The sequence below is a fragment of the Muntiacus reevesi genome, chromosome 9 (genome assembly GCF_963930625.1).
Source record: "Muntiacus reevesi chromosome 9, mMunRee1.1, whole genome shotgun sequence".
Classification (NCBI taxonomy): Eukaryota; Metazoa; Chordata; class Mammalia; order Artiodactyla; family Cervidae; genus Muntiacus; species Muntiacus reevesi.
Window position 1 is genome coordinate 29,165,977 of NC_089257.1, and position 23,175 is coordinate 29,189,151.

Here is a 23,175-nt window from a genome sequence, read left to right on the forward strand (position 1 = left end):
TCAACAAATATTTACTAAACATCTGTTGTGTCTGAGATCCTGAGTTTGGTGCTGTGGATGCATTAGTGAATAAGAATATAATGCAGCTTTTGTCACCAGCTTATGGCAACGCAGTCCAGTATTCTTGCCTGGAAAATCCAATGGACAGAGGAGCCTGGCAGGCTACAGTCCATGGGGTCGCAAAGAGTTGTACATGACTGAGCAACTTTCTCTTTTTCTTTCTTACAGTATGATAGAGAGACATCAAGGAAGTAGGAAATTAAAATAATATTCTAAGTACTATTTTAGTAGAGATAATTTAGAAGATATTCAGGGAATACAGAGTGAGGCTATCTAAACCTGGTCTTGGAGAATTAGGAAAGGCATTTTAGAAGAAGTGACATCCATTTCAAGGATTGAATGGTGAATCTTAAGACTAATCTGGCAAGAATAACTGGAGGAAAGTGGAGAATATTTTTGACATTTACAAAAAACCTGGAAGAGACAGAGTGGGTGAATGTAGGGACTCCAACTGAGAGTCTAGCTGCAACTTGGAGCTAAGACAGGAGATGAGGCTAGAGAGATGACCAGAAACCAAATTTTGAGGACACACATTTTGATAAAAAGCACCAATTAGACTAAAAGTATTTTCATAAATATTTACTGAATAATTAAGAAAAACTTATAGATGATCTTGTCTTCCAGGTAATTAGTTCTCAAAACCTCAACTGATCCAGTATATACATTATATTGAAATAACTGTTTCATCCAGTCAGGGTATCTTAGACACTCCCACACACACACACCACCCCCACATCCAAAGGAAATTTTATCCCAATTTCTAAAGCAAATGTGATGAAATCATTTTACTAAAAATAGTCTGAAAAGCACAGTGATTTTGTCTTATGTGATGGCATTAAAGAATTTTCCAAGATAATTTTATATAATCTATTTACTAAAAGGCATGACCATTTTACTGTCTTTTCTTATCACATTTTTCATGCTTAGGCATAAAAGTATATTTTAAAAAGTGCTAAAAAAGAGTTAGATTAAAGCCCTAAACAAAAAGCATAATTATTTAAATACTACATATTTAAATATCTTAATATACTTGTTTAAATTTAAAATAAACAAGTTCTACTTTTCAAATGAAGTAATTACTTTAACAAATCATAACTATGAATTATCATTTTTTTAAATTTTTGAATATTTACTGTGAAGCAATGTAATATCCACTCTTCTGATTAGAAAATAGATGCTTATGGGAAAAATGGAAGCAATTTTATTTTAAAAAATATGCAGATGCATTGCATAATAAAAAAGTACATTTAATGATCATATAATTAGAAGGGAGGAGTAACTGGCTATGATAAGATAAACGGATCACAGACTTTACTGCCTAAGTTAAAATTTAGCACAAAATTAAGGCTGCCTAACATCAGAGTGAAAGTATAAGTTAGGCTTTTTCAATTTAATCACTTTTGGAATAAAGAACACATATAAATAGTTTACTAATTAATTAATACTTTGACAGTTCCCCCTTTTCTTCAGATACACATCTTTGAAGTATATTATACAATCATTGGTAGAAATTACAGAGTTTAAATAAAAATTATGGAAATTATAAACAGTTTACTCAAGTTTTTTTCAGGATACTTATTTTAAGTGGTGTTACTGAACTCTTACATAGCTCATTGGTAGCCATCAGTTGAAATAAAAACACTGTAGAATATAATAAAAGTTTAAAGCAGATGAAGCTCATTTGTCAAAAATAATTTATATTGCATCCAAAAATATAAAAATGTTTCACTTACTATATTGACTAAACAGTTATTTCTGTGATACTAGCAAATTAATTTATATAAATTTCCAAAATACAGTGGACGATTATTTGACATTATGTGTTTTAGAAAAGCTTTGTTCAGAATGCTTAGTGATTATCCTGGTGTTTCATAAAACACTTCATAAAATATTGCTTTATACTAAAACAACTTTTCCAAAGGAATAATAAACTTTAATTAAAAATAAAGAGGACAGTTAGGAGTGATTTTATCAAATGCTTGTTCTGATGAACTAACAAAAGTACATAGGCAAAACTTTTCAGGCCATCTGAACATCTTTAGGGAGAATCACAGAATCACATTTCACCAATCCAGGAGAGATTAAAATAAACTCCGTTTATAAACAGACTTCTAGATGTAGTCTTTGAAACTCCATTTAATATTCAGTGGATTCGTTTAAAAATACCCCGTTTTCTGTTTCCAATTTAGATGTTATTTACTTACTATCTCCATGGTAAGTGGTAACAATTTGGCTGTTAATGGTAAGTACCCTTATTGTTAAACCCTCCACATACATTTTGAAAATTATATCAGATTTCTCTTTTTCCAGGGTATTAACAGTGAATCTTTACATCTCCTTGTGCATCATCTCAAAATGCTGAAGTTTCTGATTCCAAAAGAAAGATATTTTTACAAAAAAGATATGCAGTAAATAAGTTTATTTTACCAGGTAGCCATTTTCTCTAGATTCTACATAGTAATAGTAAAAAATGATAATTAAGCCTACATAAGGACTCTTTATCAAAAATTATAATAGCATTCCCTGTGAGTGTTCAATTTATCATTCTTTCAATCTATTTTTAATCTTTAAAATAATTTGAAAAATAATTTTATGTTAAAATGAGAGAATCAACATCTTTTAGAAGTATTTTGTAATATAAAAATTGATTGAGATGTTTCAAGAACTGATAAATGTAAGAATGAGTGAAAATACTAAGAGCAAATCTTTGATATTTGACAACTGTGGTGTATGTTAGAAAGCATTAAGTATTTTTAAAAATGACTTTGCCATTTTAACACATGCAAAACTAACCTAAATGGTTGAAAATGTTTAAAAGAAATTCTGATGAAAATTAGAAAAATTAGGGCAAGACAGGGAGACAGAGAAAGAGAGACACACTCACAGGAGGAGAGAGCAATAGACAGAAAGAAATCTCTCTTCAGCTACAGGCACAGTGTAAGTCTTGTTTCACAAATAAAAGGACCCTCCGTAACATATGGAGTAGTTACCATGTCCTCCCAGGGATGGTTGGTAGTTACGTTCACCTCAGGTTCATCAAGAAGAGGTGAACTGTCAAATATAATTTCAGTCACAGGATGGTTTGGTTGAGACAGATTAGCGGCATGCAATCATGATAGATAGTTTATCCTAGCTCCAAACTGCCGCTTGGGAAATCTTGAACTCCAATGAACAGAGACTCAGTCATTATTAGTGTCAAAAAGGTACACAGAGGCAAAATTTGGTTGGCAGCATGAAAGATGAATCAAGGCGAAAAAGTGACCAGTTGCATGTTCAGAATCAAAATTGAGAGGCCTACTACAGTTTGGAAATACTTTAAATACCAGAATAGTCATATATTATTTGCTTATTGATCAATATTTAAAACATGCTTCTCTAAAGTAAAATGCACGTAAAAAGACAATACAAATTATGTTTATCTTATTTCAAAATCTTTATTCTCAAGGTGACACAGAAGAGTCCCCTATCATAAGTCAGCAAAATATTTTTTTTAATTTATATATTTTTCAATATTTTTCCTTCAGTTGGACAGTCCAAGAAAAAAAAAAAAAAACTTCAAAAGAAAAAAAGTAATTTTGTGGAAATTTTTAATATTTAAAGGTTGTATAGTCTGATGACTTTCTTAGGAGGAAATCGGCATAAACTTAAAATGTGGAAGAAGTTAACTAAACAAACTCCTAAATATTTTCTAAACACTGGAAAATATATATCTATACATTGCACAATACATTATTCTATTAGCAAACACAAATTTGGTATCTTTAAATCAGACCTCCCCCACCAACCAAATATCCACAAAAAGAATGTCCTCAAGTGTCACTGCCTGAAGTGATATGCTCTGACAAATCTAACAGCTCTTTCTGTGTCATTCCTAATGCACTTGTCACTCAGTATTATCCATCCTCATTAATGACAATGGGAAAGTTTATCTTGGGAACACGTTTTAAATCATCTACTCTTTACAATGGGACCATGAAATCTCTTACAAAACATGAGGCGGGAACTACTCTGAAAACAAAACCTCTTCCTGGCAGCTTTATTCTTAATTCCTGTTCAAGGAGTAATCTGTTTATTATAAAATCATACAGAACAATATATTAAACAGAATTTGAAACAAGAATAGCTAGTGTGATTTTCAAGCTTACAAGTATTTTTACAACATTTTTATTAGGCTGAAAACACTTAGTTGAGTCCTTTTTGTGTGGTTTCGTGCAATCTTCTTTTCTATTCCACATTATAAACACCTTTGAAAAAGAGTTTTATCTAATTTTAAAACAATTTTTACACATCAGGAACACAAATCTTTATATAATTATTAAAAATAATAATAATATGCATGAACTTTGATAAAAACAATTTTAAGTAAACTGTCTTTACATGTTTAAATTTCCCAGTTAAATGCTGAAAGATTCCAACTCAAGTATTTAATGACTTAAAAATAACCTTCCAGCTCCCAAATTACTTTTTACATTTTAAGCATCAATATGATCTTATTCCCTTGCCTGAGAAATTCACAGCTTTTTTTAAAAAAAAAAACAAAATAATAAGCAAAACTTCTTGATCATATTAGTGTTTACCTACGGTTTTGATTTGACTATCAATTATATACACCAGATAGTGTGGCTAATGAACAGTTAATTTTGGAAGGGTATCCTTCACTGATAAAATTAATACTTGTGAGAAATATATATGTATGCTCTTATTATTCAGTTATCAAAAGCTTAATGCTACATTTTTATCAACTTAATGTATAGTAAACTAATCAGATTATAATAATAAAGTTGAAATATCACATTTAATGTTGATTTTATAGTTTTTAATTACTTGAGCCCATTTGTGAATTCAAAATGCTACAAGTAAAACATCAAACTTTAATAAATTGTATGAAATCTGTAATTTAGACTTTGTACTTCAGAATTCAGGACCACTACTTTAATATTTCTAATTAAAACTTATTTTTTCAAAAAAAGTTTCCTCTAAAGGATGTTGTAAAAAGTATATGAGCGCCATGCTTAAGATTCTAAGTTAAACATACAGTAAATACCACTAAATGGTTAATCGGGTTTTTCAAAAAAGAAAATAAAAATTTAAGGAAAACTAAGATATACACATAAATTATAACTATTCCTTATAGTTATAAAGTTATATAACTATAGTTATAGTTAATGAACATATTAGGTGTTCATTATGAATAGAATGATTGTATATACAAAATAACAAGCTTCAGAAGGCAGAATTAGTTTTAATGGGTGGGACACTGCTTTAGCATTTGAAAGTAGTTTCTAGCAACTGTCTGTTGGCAGAGACTGAAATGGGTTACCTCTAAGAATGTGGGTTCCACATGATGACAGGGTGGCTAGGTGGGAAAACAGGTGAATGCAATAAGAAGCTGACTTTGAAGCACATTAAACTTCTTTCTGATTTTAACCTCTTAAGAAATCTAGGTATTTTCTCAGAGACACTTGCATTAATTCTGAAAGTGCAAACTACACATCAAATGATTGTAATCGATTATTACTCAAACAGACCTTAATTTTGAGACTGCAAATCATATCCCCTAATTGACAATTCTCTCCATAAATATTCTTGAGAGTATGCAGCCTTCTCAAGTAGGGGTTCTTCTTTACAGCAAACTTTCTCTATAAATGACCCGACAGTACATATTTTTAGACTGCAATCCTAAAGGAAATCAGTCCTGAATATTCATTGGAAGGACTGATGTTGAAGTTGAAACTTCAATATTTTGGCCACCTGATATAAAGAACCAACTCAGTTGAAAAGACCCTGCTGTTGGGCAAGATTGAAGGCAGGAGGAGAAGGGGAAGACAGAGGATGAGATGGTTGGGTGGCACCACTGACTCGATGGACATGAGTTTGAGTAAGCTCCGGGAGTTGTTGATGAACAAGGAAGCCTGGCACGCTGCAGTCCGTGGGGTTGCAAAAAGTCGGACATGACTGAGTGAACTGAACTGAACTATTTTTGGCCTTGTATGCCATAAGATCTTAATGGTATAGTGTGAAAGTTGCCATAGCCAATACATAAACAAAAAGGTCTGGCTGTGTTCCAGTAATGTTAATTTTAAAAAATTATGGGGTTGGACTTGGCCCACAGACCAAAGTTTGCCACCCTCATGCTTTAAAGCATCAGGGTCACAGTTGATTTTAAACTTTTAAATTTACTTTCAGGCTTTTAAGTAAAAGTCTTTTACTTCCCTAATTTTACATGGAGCAAAGCATAAGAACCCTTCTAATAAAATGATGGGAGTGTTATAATGATTGAATGCTAAAGCAAAGAAATGGCCTGTATTTATGGCACCATGAGACATCACATTTCCAAAATATATTTTGGAAATATACATATATTTCTGTTTCTTGACTGAATTACACATTAAGACACTAGGACATGTGAACGAAGTGCATTCAGTTATAAATTACACAGTGTAAAGCTCTTCTGAATATAACTGTCCTTAAATTTCTATCTGGACCACAATGGTTTCCCAGGAGAAAATTCTTAAGCCAAACTAAAGAACTAGATTGGTCCTTGTCAGCTTCATGTGCACAAAGAGGTCAATGGGATGATTCTTCAGTAATGATAGTTACAGATTTTGTTATTATGGAAGTGACATTAGTTGCTTTACTGCCAATGTGTATTTAAATATGAGCTGGAGAATATCCAAAATGCTGTATTCAACTTCCATTGTACATAATTATTTTATTCCTAACTCATAAGTCTTAAAAATCTTTACAATATTTTTGTGTGATAAGCCAGGAAAACATATTAGGCAATAAAGTAAATAAAATAAAATAAAACATATTAGGCCAGAGAAGACCAGACATATAAACAGTTACTTAAAGGGTCAAATGGGGTTAAAAGGTATAGGGACTTTAAACCCGGAAATTAGGATTGTTTCCTCTCAGTTTTGGAGGGTTTTTACAAATTTAGTCTGAATCCAGTAGTCCTCTTAAGGAATCAGGTTGGAAAACTTACTGATATTTATGGAATGTTTATTATCATACATTTTTTAAGATGAAGCATTCAAAATAATCTTCAAAGGGCAATAAAATGACAATGAAATCATGACTCAAACAGAAGACCACATTTTATTAACTAAAAATTGTATCTTATCATTTCCTGTCTAGTATTTTTGAGGAATGCAGTTCTACTTTATTTCAGCAATAATGATCCACTATATTTTTTAGCTAACTTTTTTTGGTAGCTAATATTTTTGGAAGGCTATTTTACTTAGCCTTAGGCTCAATAATAAGCATTTATGGAAACATTAGCATTATCAGACTATTATATGTAGTCTGAAATTGTGAGATTTTTACAGACCCACCTTCAATTGTTTTGAGCACTGTCAAGAGGACATTCATTTGTTCAGTCATTTATTTAATATTTTTTGAGGACCTACACAATCATGCACTATGAAAAGGGGATATTGTGATGAGTAAAACAGACATGATTTTAAAGCATTTATGCCCCTAAATGAATTAATTTGCCCAAAGCTTCCATACTTTACAAACAATGGTTAAGCCGGTGTTTCCACTGTGCTGAAGAAGTATGACAACAAAAACAAATCAAAGGATTACCTGAGTCAAAGCTATTCCTGGCTACTTACTTAACTGGCCTCACTGAACAGCCTTAGTATTTTTATAGACCAATCAGTCTTATAGATTATTAAAGGTTATTGTTACCATTTGATTATTTAAAAAAATATTTATTTGGCTACATCAGGTCTTAGTTGTGGCACATGGGCTCTCTAGTTGTAGGTTTAGTTGCCCTGTGGTATATGTGGGATCTTTGTTCCCCAACTAGGCATCAAACCTACATTTCCTGTTTTGGAAGGTGAATTCTTAACCCCTGGACCACCAGGGAAGTCCCTATCATTTGATTCTTGATTCAAACCCATTGTTAAATTATTTTTGTTTGACTCAGAAGATTTATTTTGGCACTGACTATAAATTTAAATATTTTTCATTTTTGATAGTACACAGCAACTGGAAAGAAAATTAGGAGTGGGTAGTTGTGTGTCTGAATGATCGGGGAAGCCCCAAATTGCTGTGTGTCTGAGTGGCCAAATTCAGACGGTAGAACCTAGAAAGCGCTGGTTAAATTTATTTCATTTGTGTGTGTGTGTGTGTGTGTGTGTGTGTGTGTGTGTGTGTGTGTGTGTGTGTTGTGTATTTACTAATTTGACATTATTTTGAGGATAAAAAACTACATAGAGCTCATAAATACATATATAAAATAAGCAAAATACAAGTATATTAAAATTATTATAAAATAATTTTTTACATGAAGTATCTTCATCATTACTTTTATTTTTATTCTAAAGCTTTAATTTACTGAAAGATCAGGTGACTAAATTCGATTAGCACAGATCATTATGAATATGTTTTCTGCCCAACTGCTTTTCTCCCCTAAGAGAAATACTATAAAAGATAACTGAAATAAATCGCTATCCAGTTTGATTCCTTTTTTATACCTATCTCTGACAAGTTTTGAACTTCAATACAGAAAAAAGGGATTAAGTACAACTTAGCCACTTTGAGACATGTTAGCTTTATGGTAAAGGTCATTTGAACACAACCACTGTGCTGTGTTTTTTCTATACCTCAATAAGATCCATATATTTAATTAAAAAGTGTGTGTGTTTGTGGATGTGTGTTTGTGTGTATTGTGTATGTGTGCAATTTCCCTTAAAAACTATAGTTATATACTCTAACAATTTTCTATAATTATTTATGTCAAGAATATAGCACTAGTGCATTTGGTTTTGCTCAACATTTTAGCAGCTGTTTATAAAAACATTAATAGATTAGTATTGTGTTAGTTTTCTTCCTTGCCCACTGAATACAAGATAAGTTGACACATTTATTTACAGGCTCACCAAGGGCAATCCATTTCATGCTATAGCATTGACCCTTCACAAAGATCTTGTAAATGAGTAGCCTATTATAATACGTACAAGTGACCTTTAATTGCACCAAGAGGCTTTGTGTTAAAAGCTTTTTCAGTGCTAAACCATAGCTACAGTATAAGTTGGTAAAATATTTCTTAGGTTATTGAGCAGGAATATCAACAAAAAATTTCCTCTCTCAAAATGCGTAAATAAAAATTTTGAGGCATTTAACTAAGTCTACGCTATAAGGATACATTTTAAGTAATTTGATCATAAAGATAAGCTATTTTTCTAATTATATAAGAATTAAACATTTAGAACATTCATAAATAATTCTTATAAACTCCTAAAATCTAATCAAATACAACTGTTTTTGATAATAGCTTCTGGAGACAAAAATAGTTAAACTTGATAACAGTTTTATTTTTCACATGAGAAAATTTTAATTGTAGTTAAAAATACCCCCTCTCTTTTTATCAAATGACTATACAATTGGAACTTCTACTACATTAAAATGTATAGTGAGGAATTATATACCTAACAAAACACATCCAAATACATTCCAACGGTTATTCATATTAAGTGGTGATATTCAAAATAAACTTTCAATAAAGTATAGGGTCAGATATTTTGACTGATTTACTCTAGAAATTTTTGAATGACTGCTATATATTTTTGACATTCTTATAAAAAGTTGAAACTAAATACTCAATTTCATTAAACCATTCATATTGGGTGTCTTATATCTGGAAGGCTCATGCCAAAATGATTTAGTTTGATTCTCTACAACAATGGTGGGCTGACTTGACAGTACCTGACAAAACAGTTCAGTGAACTTCACTGTACCACATACAAAGAACCTGGACAGGCTCCTCTATGAAATGTCTACAGTGGAACAGAGTTATGACAGTAATAACTACAAAATTTTAATTTCTGCTTAAATAAGAGAACTACTTTACTAGTTGTGCGGCCAAAGGCATTTTCATTACACCTCAGTTTCTCTTAATTATTTACTATTGTCCCCCAAATCTTACCTTTTAAAAATTAATAATTTATATTTAATCTTATGTTTCCTTAATGAGCAAAACAATTTCTTATTATTAAACTGTAGAAAACTTTTTTTTAGTAATATTAATTTATAAAAGAGGAAAATATATTGTGACCATAAGATTTTGTTTAGTTTTGCCTAAAGGTGGTATTCAAAGAATTTCCAATAAATGAAACATTTGCAACAGAAAAAAAAGGTTTTAGTATGAATGCATCAAAACTTCATTAGAACCAGTTATAATAAGAGGGGAGGCAAAATTAAAATTTTTTTTTAATTTTTGAAAAATTGAATTTGGTTGACTCTTACTATAAAAGTTGTATGTACCTTAATTATCACAAGATAATTTTTGATGCTCCAAAGATAATATATTAAAATAATTTAGAAAAATATAAAATATAAAAACATAGTAACTGAGCAATTTAATATTTGTTAAAGTACCTGAATGATGTCAATTATACTTTAATTACAAAAAGAGTACCTTAATGTAGAACATAAGTGGATACAATAATAATATATTGTAATAAAATCTGGAACATTTTTTGAACCATATCAATACTAGAATATGGGAGCCATTATTTCCTTTACAGAATGCTTTCCCCACCTCATTTCACTAAGATATAGAAATCCTACAGATGAGAATAGTCTTTCAGTAAATGGTTTTATATTATTTGCAAGTTAATTTTTCTATTAAAAACTTCTACCATACAGAAGAAATAAGTAAAAAATGAGGAAAGAACAATCTTGCTAACCTAATATGTAAACACATATACACATAATACAGAAAAATATTATATAAGAGAAATGCTAAGATAAACCAGTTTGATTTTCATAACGTATTTTATAAAAATAGAGTAGAAATGCTTGCTAGAAATGAAAGAACTTTTAACTTGAATGTTAAAAGATTATATATAAATATGCATGTATATATACACACACACATACACTTGTGTTTATCCGTACATATATGTATCAGTTCAGTCGCTCAGTCGTGTCCAACTCTTTGCGACCCCATGGACTACAGCACACCAGGCTTCCCTGTCCATCAACAACTCCCAGAGCTTACTCAAACTATTGTCCATGAGTTGGTGATGCCATCCAATCATCTCATCCACTGTCGCCCTCTTCTCCTCCTGTCCTGCCCTCAATCTTTCCTAGCATCAGGGTATTTTCCAATGAGTCAGTTCTTTACATCAGGTGGCCAAAGGACAAAAATGTCAGCTTCAGCATCAGTCCTTCCAATGAATACCCAGGATTGATTTCCTTAAGGATTGACTGGCTGGATTTCCTTGCAGTTCAAGGGACTCTCAAGAATCTTTTCCAACACCACAGTTCAAAACATCAGTTCTTCAGTGCTCAGCTTTCTTTATAGCCCAACTCTCGCATCCACACAAGACTACTGGAAAAACCATAGCTTTGACTAGACAGACCTTTGTCAGCAAAGTAATGTCTCTGCTTTTTAATATACTGTCTAGGTTGGTTATAGCTTTTCTTCCAAGGAGCTTGTCTTTTAATTTCATGGCCACAATTACCATCTGCAGTGATTCTGGAGTTCAAGAAAATAAAGTCTCTCACTGTTTCCATTGTTTCCCCATCTATTTGCATGAAGTGATGGGACCGGATGCCATGATTTCAGTTTTTGAATGTTGAGTTTTAAGCCAGCTTTTTCACTCTCCTCTTTCACTTTCATCAAGAGTCTCTTCATTTTCATCAAGAGGCTCATATAAATATGGGCCTCCCAGGTGGCACTAGAGGTATAGAACCCGCCGCCAATGCAAGAGACATGGGTCGATTCCTGGGTTGGGAAGATCCCCTGGAGGAGGGCATGGCAACCCACTCCATTATTATTGCCTAGAGAATCCCATGAATAAGTGTTACACTGTGAATTAAAATAAGGTAATATAGAGTATAATTGAGCGAGTATTTCAGATAGTCCAGTGAGGGAAGACTTCTCTAAGAGGATGATTGAAATATCTAATCTATAATCCATTGATAAGAGAAAGCCATAAAAGGGAAGGAGGAATGAATATTCTGGACATTTGCTGTACAAAGACACTGAAGAAGGACAAATGATGTTTTTGGTATAACAGTATCCTCAAAGCTACCATAATTTAATCTATCACGAAGTTCATGGATATCATATTTATTAAACTCTGTTATATATATCTTAACATATATAACAGATGGGGAAGTAGATGGGGAAACAATGGGAACAGTGAGAGACTAGCTATGACCAACTAGACAGCATATTAAAAAGCAAAATCATTATTTTGCCAACAAAGGTCCATCTAGTCAAGGCTATGGTTTTTCCAGTAGTCATGTATGGATATCACAGGTGGACCATAAAGAAAGCTGAGAACCGAAGAACTGATGCTTTTGAACTGGTGTTGGAGAAGACTCTTGAGAGTCCCTTGGACTGCAAGGAGATCAAAGGAGTCAATCCTAAAGGAAATCAGTCCTGAATATTCATTAGAAGGACTGATGCTGAAGCTGAAGCTCCAAAACAGCCACCTGATGCAAAGAACTGACTCATTGGAAAAGATCCTGATGCTAGGAAATGCTGAAGGCGGGAGGAGGAGGGGACGAGGTTGAGAGGATGAGATGGTTGGACAGCATCACCGACTCGATGGACATGAGTTTGAGCAAGCTCTGGGAGTTGGGAGGCCTGGCGTGTTACAGTCTATGGGGTTGCAAAGAGTCAGGCACGATTGAGTGACTGAACTGAACTGATATATATCTTACCCTTCCAAGTATCTTGGAGGATATGTTAATAAAGTATATGTTCTTACATTCTAGGAACATAAATATGCATTTAGTTGATGAAACGGGACAGTCATGATTTGTCATCATTTTCTATCTACTTTTTCTGTCTTTCTTAGACACTATAAATAACAATTGTGGGAGGAAAGGTTTTAGGGAGTAACATGTAAACTGGATGAATTCTGCTACAGCAATTCTACAAAGGCTTTAAAAAATTTCTTGAAGTATTGCAATATAATTTTCCTGGAGCCATATCATAAATACATACTGAAATGTTTCTATCTGCAAAAGTTAGGAAGGAGGATATCTTTTTCTCTTTGCACTTTGAGGGGATGCTGAATCTATATCATCCTGATCTCAAAGAGGGGATTACTGCACTGCAAGTCCCACAAAATCCTTAGCAGAGACACAGAGACTGAAGACTATTGGGCAAGATTCGAAGTATTTGACATTTGCTTTATGCAACTATCTCACTATTCAAATATATGCTTTCCTTAAATTTCTGAAGTAAAATATCATATGAATTAATATAAAATTAGTGGAAAGTGCAATATCAGACCTTAAGTTCAATTTATCAAAGGACCATTTTTACATAAAAATGATTCACAGTCAAGGTGTCATACAATATTTAAAAGTATCTCTCAAAGAAACAGGACTCATTTGATGTAATTAATTTTAAGTTTAATATCTTAGGTGTTGATGACCATAAAGAAACTTTAAGATATGGAATAGCCAAACATGAGTTTAGTCTTCCTTGCCAAAAGAAGCACTGATGTTCTGCCAGCCCAGCTCACAGGAAGTATGTGAAATGAACACAAAAGCAAACAGGCCTTATGCTGCCTAAGGGAAAGTCAGCAAGATGGCAGCTTCAATCATTTGGAATAATACTAAAGTCGCCTTAGGCTTTTCTCAGAATGGAAACATGTCACTATTGCTGCAATATTCCAACAAATCAGAATGCAGAGAAAAGAACACTTATGCAATCACATCCTGGAAGGGCACTTTACTCAACATATAAGTGGAAAATAATTATAAAGAAATTTCAGAAAAATTGTCAGTGAACATAAATGACTCAGGGAAAAATGTTCTTTCTTTCAAAGCATGAAATAGATTTTTAAAAAACTTACCACTTAGAAACAATTTCCTTTTACATTTCTCTTGAAAGAATTATTAATGTAAAGACAAATTTTCATGAAGCAGTAAGTGAAAAGTTTGGGATTCATGCTGCCAGTAAGAAACACTCATTCCCACCCCGCTCCCCAATACAGTACTATTACTTTGGAAGTTTGATCAAAGGGAATAAGCTTTCACAACATTTATATAGGAAGTTAAAAAATACTTCAAATATTTTGGGAACTTACCTAATCAGTATACTTTTAGCATGTGTCTAGTCATGTAGCCATCTTTGGTCAATCATCAAAAAATCAAAGGCAAATTGACATGACTCAAGCCTAACTTTAATACCGCATGATTGTGTCGTGTAAGCTTGTTTTGTGTGAGAGCTGCTGTGGTTTTAGCAGAGAGATTAACGACCGGACCTAAGCTGGCCTCCAAACCTTGCCCTGCTGATGCCTCAAGCTCTTTGAAGTCTGACCATCATACCTGGCAAAACAACAGTGGGAACTAGGATGGTGTCAGATCTAATCAAATTGTTCGCTGCAGCATAGCTAACTATGGGCTTCACTAATTGGCCCAATTGCGGATTATACCTTTTGCTACAGATTCAGGACAATAATTTAGTTAAATGATGTTTTTTTTCTTCCTCTTATCTCTTCTAATTAAGATTCCAAAGTGGGAAGAAATAGGATTAGACAGAGTCTCAAAACTGTGTTCCTCTTAAGGTGGTATGCACTTTTGATAGGCTCACTGTGATGTGTGAAATATATAGAGCAGAATAGTAACCCAGCTTCTGGAGAATCTGTGAGACCTATCTGATATTACTGTATGTCTACATCACTTGAGAATGAAAGTGCAAATATGGAGATGGTAATAAAATGAACATTAAGATGTGGACAGTATAAAATATTTCTGTTACAGAATGTTAATTTGGGTTTACTTTTGACAGATGATTTTATCTATATGACTAGATGTCTATGTTCCACTTTGGTTTTCTTTTGCTGACTGTAGTATATTTGGGATTTGAAATACCAATTACTACTTGTGCAGGGCATCATTATCAGAAAGGTTTACCTTTTACTACATGGTTTACTACATGGTTCATGATACTACAACTTAATAATGCTCCTGAGCCACAAATATATGTTTGACTATTTATTTTTAAAGCTTTTGTTTGATGTGGACTATCTTTAAAGACTTTACTGAATTTGTTACAAAACTGCTTCTGTTTTATGCTTTGGTTTTCTGGCCATGAGGCACGTGGGATCTTAGCTCCCCAACTAGGGATTGAACCTGCACCTCCAGCATTGGAAGGTGAAGTCTTAACCACTAGACAGCCAGGGAAGTCCTGTTTCTACTTGTTAAATTTTAGTGACATAACTGTGAACTGACACGTAACTATCCCTTCTCCCTACCTCTAGATATGGTAAGCATGCTCTCATCTTTCTACTTCTCATTTAAAAACAGGAAAAGCTGTTAAAAAGAAGTAGGGGAGTAAGGAAACCTAGGGCCAAAGATAGCATGCAACGCTCTAAATTTTCTAAGGTTGTCATAGTGACTGACATGCTTGTAGTTTGCAAAAGCCTATGCTTTTCTAATATGTAAAAAATTTCAAAAAAATTCTACTGAATCGTATCAAGTATACTATACTATTAGTATAAGGCAAATTTATATGGATGGCAAATACTATTCTGGTCTTAATACTTAAGAATAAATCTACTAAGTATGTAAAAATAACAGCTAATAAATGCCAGTTAATTAATTATTCTGAGAGAAAAAGTTCTTGGTGATTGGAGAAGTGCTGAAGGTCCTGTATGCTGAATTAGGGGCAAAGTATAAGAGACAACTTTGAGTAAAGCTGATTTACTTTGATTTTTCTGAACTTTTAGTATTCATTTAGCATACAAAATATGATATTTATGATACTATTTTTGAACCAATTAAAAGGCTATGTAAGTATTGTTTACCCTTATATTGAAAATTTGCAGTGAATAGTTTAAGTCTTTTGCTTATTTCAGTGTACCCCTGTAACTGCACTTCCTGATGTGAGCTTCAAAACACCGAATCTTAGAGCTGGAAAACAGTCCCATCACCAAAGCAGAAAACATGTTTGTAATAACCTTAATAGAATCTGGATCTAACATAATAACACATTATTATCATTTATACTAGAAAACTTGATTACTAGAGTGTGTTAAGATATGACCAAGCTGAACAATACAAAATTAAAACAGTACAATAATATTAAACTCAGGCAAAAATGCTAATCTTATGATGTCATCAAATTAAATGCAGTCACATTTCAAATCCTACCAAATCTCTTAGGTACTATAATTGCACCATAATTACTAATACAGACAGAAAACTGGTTAATGAGGATCCCAATGTTAGAGAAGCCTTAGAGAAAATTACAGAAACTGAAAAGCTACAAATCTAAGTGGTTATTTCAGCTTGGAAGTGAAGTTATATAACCAATTTATACATTTTATAGAACTTAACTGAAAAGGTAGTGTTTATAGGTCACCTGACTAGTGGAACATACACAATATTTATAGCTGCATTATTTGGGCTATTCTTTAAACTCTACAATTTATCTACATTACATATATTTCAGCAAAGATTTTATACTACTAAGCCTATGACTCTTCTTAGTTTGGGGACAGATAAATATAAAGATGAAAAAGACACAGTTTCTATATATCTTGTCTATTATTATACCTTTTAAAGCCTTTTCATATAAAATATTTAATCACAATATAGAAAATATAATAAGCCAGAATAGTGCGGGGTATGCAATAAAGGCTTAACAAATGCTAACTACAATTGAATGGAGCTATGGTAAGGTCAAGAAATAAATAGTTTATTATGGTTAATCAAATATGCTGATCATATTTGCTAGAGAATTACTATGTATGATTTACAAAGATTATCAACATTCAGAGAATTGGAAAGCTTTTTCTTTTAACCGGAAGCCATGTTGAATCAACTTTAAACTTTCTCTTTTACTTATTCAGACTGCATCCTAGGATTTTAGGGTCATCACTAAAGATATGATTCTGCTGTTGTTTTGGTAGGGCGTCTAATTTATACAACTTCATAATTGATGAATACTAAGTATCAGTAAAAATTTACTGTGATTAGACAAATGCTCCCACCTGAATCTGGACAAATACCAATACATGCTCCGACAAGGAAGAAATTTTCTTTTGCCTTCTTCAAATCACTCAAAGAAATTAGAGATTATTGATTAAAGTTGCTCTACTGTTAGAGGCCCTGGGTAGCTGTTATAAAAACATATTCAGTTTTCATACGTAAAAAAGGCAATGATTTAATAAATCAAAGAAAGGGGATGCTAAAAATAGACATGAGGGTTTTTACTTGTTTCTTTTGCCCCTAATTTCCACTTGTGCCACCTTTTGAGACCATGTTACTCACAGTAAATTCCAACATGTAACAAATCTACCTGCATGGAATCAGAACTAAGTTATTTTTGCTTTACCCGCTAAAACCACCGTTCCTTCTGAAAGTAAGACATGGATTCAATGTCTGGCGCATTAGAGCCTCAAACTTTACACACTAGTATAGTGTACATCTCCTCATTTTTTAAATATTGAGGCAGATTTAAAAGATATTTATTTGTTGAGCATATTAAAACACTGTCATTTGATAAAGGAATCCTTCCAGCACCTGTAAGATTTCCTACCTATTTCCATATGCATTTTATAACATATAGTTTAGTGCTATATTTAAAAGTATATGATTTTATCCTGTATGTATGTACTTCTGTTAGCTTTGATTCTTTAATTGTATTTTTTCTACTTACTAAATTGAATGTTATGGCATAAACAAAATACTTACAATATGTTTCACTTTTATTTCTATACTTAAGAAAAAACCATATTCATTAGGTTAAAAGCCCAAAAGGTAAAGGATTTGATCAAGTGTACTGAGTATTAACTTTAAAAAGAACTACCACCTACTTCTGTTTTGTTTTCAAATACTGGTTCCAAATCATAGGGTGACCAATTATATTGGTTCTCTTAGTTTAGAATAGTGGGAAGAGAGAGTAACAGAACAGAAACCTAGATCTTTTATCAGCTCCAGTGGCAACATATAGTCACTATGAGAACCTAAAGTTATTCAAAGGAAAGGTCCCACTTGACATTATATAAGTCCTTTATTTCTACTCCCTCACCAATGAAATAAGACCCAGTTTTATGTGTGTGTATGTGTGAGAGAGAGAGGGAGGGAATAAGCATTCATATTTTTATGAATTCATATTACTGTGCTAACCATCTTCTCTGGGTGCAACATTTTTTTCACTAGGGATTCTTGTTGCTTAGTTTGTCTGGTGACAGACATGATACCTTAGACCTGGTTATCAGAATATTCATCTTGGGAGAACAGTGCCACATGAAGAAAAAAATCTTACATCTTTCATTAAATATATAAATTCAACCTAAAAGAAAATGAGGAGGCATGCTTTCCTTGTGATGCTAACTACTGTTAACTTTATCCTTCTAAAAGTGCTAGCAGTATTATGGTAAATTACTCAACATTCTGTCAGGAAAACTGAAGCAGTATTGAACAATTACAGTGTTGGGTTCCATTTCAATGGTTCCTTTCGAGAACTAAGGCAAATTAGCTCAAGAATCACTATTTCTACACTCTCCTTCTTTTGGCTTTAAGTGGCTTTTGAAGGGAGTATCCCCAGATGAGAAACTTCCAACACTCCTGCAGAGATGACCTGCTTGAAGAACTGGCTGCCTGATTAACTATTAACTGCTCTCAATAGGATTAGATAATTAAGGACATTGATGACCATTAATTAGGAGGAGGGCACATTAATTTGTCACTGGATAGGGCCCTTACAATGATTTATAGGTTAGTGCTACTTGCAAATGTGAAGGGAAAGAGAAAAAGAGAGAGAACCATTAAGTTACCTTATCAAGTGGCCAGCTAAAGAGGGCAGAGGGTCAAAAAAGGGCCAGAATGGTCACTTAAGGGTGAAGTCCCAAACACCAAAGCAGTGCCAAGGCACATTGACCATCATTTGGTGATGAAGTTAAAAATATGCTAATTTATTGGTGGCAATTCTCTCTTTTTATGGTTTCAAGCAGTTAAGACAAGTGGCCTGCTTAAGAGCTTTTCATTTGAAAAGAGATTAAACAAAATGGTTTGTCAAGGCTGCTTGGCTGTTTTATGTCTTTGTTTAAAAAAAAAATTGCACCGACTATACTGATAACTATCACATCACCCAAAAGCCATCTCTCTCTCTCTCTTCTGAGCATTTATTTCGTTAATAAATACGTCAACTTTAATTGCTTAATAGTGCTATGTTCATTTGCTCTTTAGCAAGATTAAGTTGAAATAAATCTTTTGTACTACTACTTTCTGTCACTATTGCTGGCATAAAAGTCACAAAAAATGTTTAAGTTTCTGTAGAAAATTTACTTAAAGACACTAGTGTAAATTATACTTTGTTTTATTCAGCACAGAAAGCAGAATGATGATTTCACGAATAGTAAAGAAACCTGCTTTTAGAATGTAGATAAGAATCCTCTATTCTTCGGCATACACAATTGTGGGTATCATTCACATTCCACACATAAATAAGCACAGCTCATTAACATTTAATTAAATATGCTTTTGAATGCCTTGGAAATATGCATATCATACTTACCATGTAAGTTTGGAGCTTACTTTTAACAGACATTTAAAAGAAAATCATTTTTGCTGTACTCTTCTGATATACCATTAGAATAAAAGGCAAAAAAGAATAGTCTAAAATAAATTATTCTGTTACAGCCAAAGAACTTAAAAATATTTAGCATGAAATATCTCCTATGAACTGCATTAAAGTAAAAAAAAAGAGAGAGAGAGAGAGACTTTTACCTCAAGACTGTGAACTCAAACATAAAAATTCTCTCTTACCTCAATGGTGAACAGCTTCTTTTTTAATTTAAAAGCTAAGTCTTTGACATCTGATATATCATAAATCAAGTTATTAAGTCGAGGAATCTGCCGTATATGAATAAGACCTTGTGGAAAGGAAATGAAAAGAAAAAAAATTCAAACACGCTGTCATTGGATGCATAAATTAAAGAGTCTTACAGCAGAATTCTGTAAATTTACACACAAGCATCCTCCCCCTTTTAAAACTGGAGCTTACTACCAGGAGCAATGAAGCAAATGGTGTGATTATACTCAAGTAATCAGGCAGAATAAGATAAACAGAAATCCTTGTGCGAGGAAAACTAATTGCACTTTGGTAGAGAAGTACAGATGTAAAGAGGGATCTTAATACTTGTCAAAACTACAGCTGGCTTGTCTGTGATTTTCTCTTGTATTTACAGTAAGCAAATATGGCTATCACCTTGCACGCTGCCCACGGCACCACTGAGTGATCTTTATTTTATTAAATGCACCAGTAAGCAGCCAGCAAAACAAGGCTTATGGGTTACTGATAATCAGTGAAGCACTAATGAAAAGTATTTCATTTTATTCACCTTATTAATGACTTGAACAAACCACTGAAGAAAACTACATTTCAGAGCACACTCTAGGATCAAACATTAACCCCCACGCCATCCCAAGACACTCATTTCTGTGGCATGTCAGAGCTTCATGGAGCTGTTACAAGCTTTGTAACAGTGCTAGGTAAACCGTGAGCTTTGGCCTCTTGTCAGTAGAAACACTTGCTAATTTTTTCTGACAAGGGCACTGGATGGTTTTTGTGCAGCTTAATGCAGTTTCTGACTAAACTCAGGGTCATTTGCCACAGATGAAGACATGGAAGATTCTTCAGTGCATCTCTCTGTCTGACTCAGCCCATATTTAAAAATCACCATTCCAAAGACATTGATCCCTCAACATGGGGAAGAGGGCAAAGCCAGATTTGAACAAATTAGATAAATCTTATTTATGTAACTGCTTCTCAAGTACAATATATAGTTTTTTGTGTGTGTGTATTTGGATGCTTAATAATATACTGTTAGTTTAAAAAGGTCAACCTCCATTAGAAACGGCTTCTTCAAAAATATCGCTAAAATATCTGACAATTTTTTAAACTTAAGAAAATGCAAAAGGTGTTATTAAGAAGATAGCTTTTACATTCAAATTAAAAATATCCCACATGGAGTTTTTTAGTAAAATATATTAGAAATAATCACACCATACATTGGCACATTTCGATTTTAACCTTGTAAGTGTTTGCTTAGCTAACTATTAAATCAGGAGGCTTTACAGAGTGAATCAGTGATTCTCAGGTCCTTCTTATTAATAGTAACTTTACTGATCATCAGAACTACCCACTAATTTGTGGGGAAAAAAAAAAATCAGTCCAGAGAGTACAGTACAAAAAAATTAAAGCTTTTCAATCCTTGAAATGTTTCAATCAAAATAATATTTTTTGAATATAAAATATCATTTTATATTATACTAAACTTATAAACTCTTCGTACTTATAAATGATATTCAGTTATAACTTAGAAAGGTAATGTTTAACTTGAGTTGTTTTAAAAGAAAATGTAAATAATAACGTATTTTATCCAGTTGTAAGATACTTAAGTCCTGGAGCTATAAAGTACAGCATGGTGACTATACAATACCATATCGTATATTTAAAAGTTGCCAAAAGAGAAAATCTTAAAATTCTCACTAATAGAGAAAAAAAGGTGCAACTAGTGTGGTAATGGATGTTAACTAAAATTATTGTGGTAATTTCTCAGTATATACATAACACTATGCTCTATATCTAAAACTAACACAATATTATACATCAATTACAGCTTAATATAAATTTTAGAAAAAGAAAGGGAAATAGTTTAATCTGAATAGCTCTCTTTCTATCAAAGTAAACAGTAACATAGTAAGTGAATGATACAGAGGGTTAATCTGGGCTGATACCACACGTGCTCTTATGCAATGATCATGAGGTAAATTATTTTACATACTTTGTGTTCATAGTTTATATTTTCTAGCCTTTTAAAAAATACTTGACTATTAGTACGTGCTATTTCATTATTTTTTAAAAAGTTTTATGTCAACTCTTCAAAGCACTGGTGGTTATAAGTATCTTAGAATTTTTTATTTGATAGACTGTAGAAATTGCCACAGTCCTACGATCACAATCTTACACGATCTTGTAGCAGGCTTCAAATAAGGTATTCAGTCTTTAGACTAAGGTGTCCGTGGAAGTTAGCAGTTTCACAATAATAATAGAAATAATTAGTATTTACTCAGAAAAAGGAAACGAATAAAAATCTATTATTTAACACAGTCTATATTCAGTTTAGAGCTAAGATAAGAATAATTACTAAACTTATCCTATTTCAACAGTTCTATATAGAAACTTTTATTTTTAAAAAAATCCCCAAATTAACCAAATGGCTAAAACACTATTAACATCTTCAAAAAATAAAAGTAAAAAGCCTGGTTAATTGACCAGTGTTTATGCTAGGGTAGTAATACTTTAAAATTTGCTCATAACTCCAACAACGAAATGAACAAAGTCCAAATATAATAAAAGATGTTCACTTTCTGAAAATGTGACTGGGACTTTTTAACTATAATACTGTATGAATTTTATATATCATACAGTTAAGCTTTGTAAAGTATAAACTACTATACACAGCTGTTATTATAATTAATACAATATTTATTTCTAGTATGGTTAATAAGTATGACTGATTTCACAGCAACTTTAGGTACAAAATGTACCTCTGACTGAGCCATGCCTTAGAATCTGGGTTTGACACTTTTCAAATAGTTACCATGGTTCATAGAGTTAATGTAGCTTGGTGACAAACTGCCATAAAAAACTGGCCAGGAACAAAAAACATTTAACAACAGATTTATTATAAAATAAAATTCATGTTACATGACAGTAGATATTTGTCTAGATTCTTCCAGGCAACAAGAACAGGCCCCTTTCACTCTTAAAAGGTGTTGCTTACCATGATAATCCTTATATAATGGGTTGGTTTCTTTCTCAGAACCAATAAATGATTCCAGACCAACTACTGTATCTGACAAGTTTGTAACACGAGCAATAACTGCTTTATTCTGTAAAACAAAGAAACAAAACACTCATGTTATATTTAAAATATAGCATCTAGGCAATGTCCTTACGCCATCTCAATGACAAATTGTACAGAACACATACTATCAACACAGAGAAATAACTTAAAAGTTAAAGCTACCAAGGGCAGGAAACTGGATGAAAAATAAGCCGTTAATTGAAAATTCCAGCCCACAAAGTTATGCTATTCTAATTTGAAGAGTGAGGGG

The 23,175-nt window shown here is 32.6% G+C and overlaps 1 protein-coding gene across 1 annotated transcript in view; it reads right to left on the reverse strand.

The window, feature by feature from the left end:
- Positions 1–23,175, reverse strand: part of ELP4 (elongator acetyltransferase complex subunit 4) — a 222,650-nt gene that overhangs the window by 107,288 nt on the left and 92,187 nt on the right. Inside the window, exons 8-9 of the mRNA XM_065943911.1 lie at positions 22,842–22,950; positions 19,819–19,925 (exon numbers count right to left, since the gene is read on the reverse strand). Coding sequence (XP_065799983.1) covers positions 19,819–19,925; positions 22,842–22,950 — 216 coding nt within the window. The remainder of the gene's footprint in view (positions 1–19,818; positions 19,926–22,841; positions 22,951–23,175) is intronic.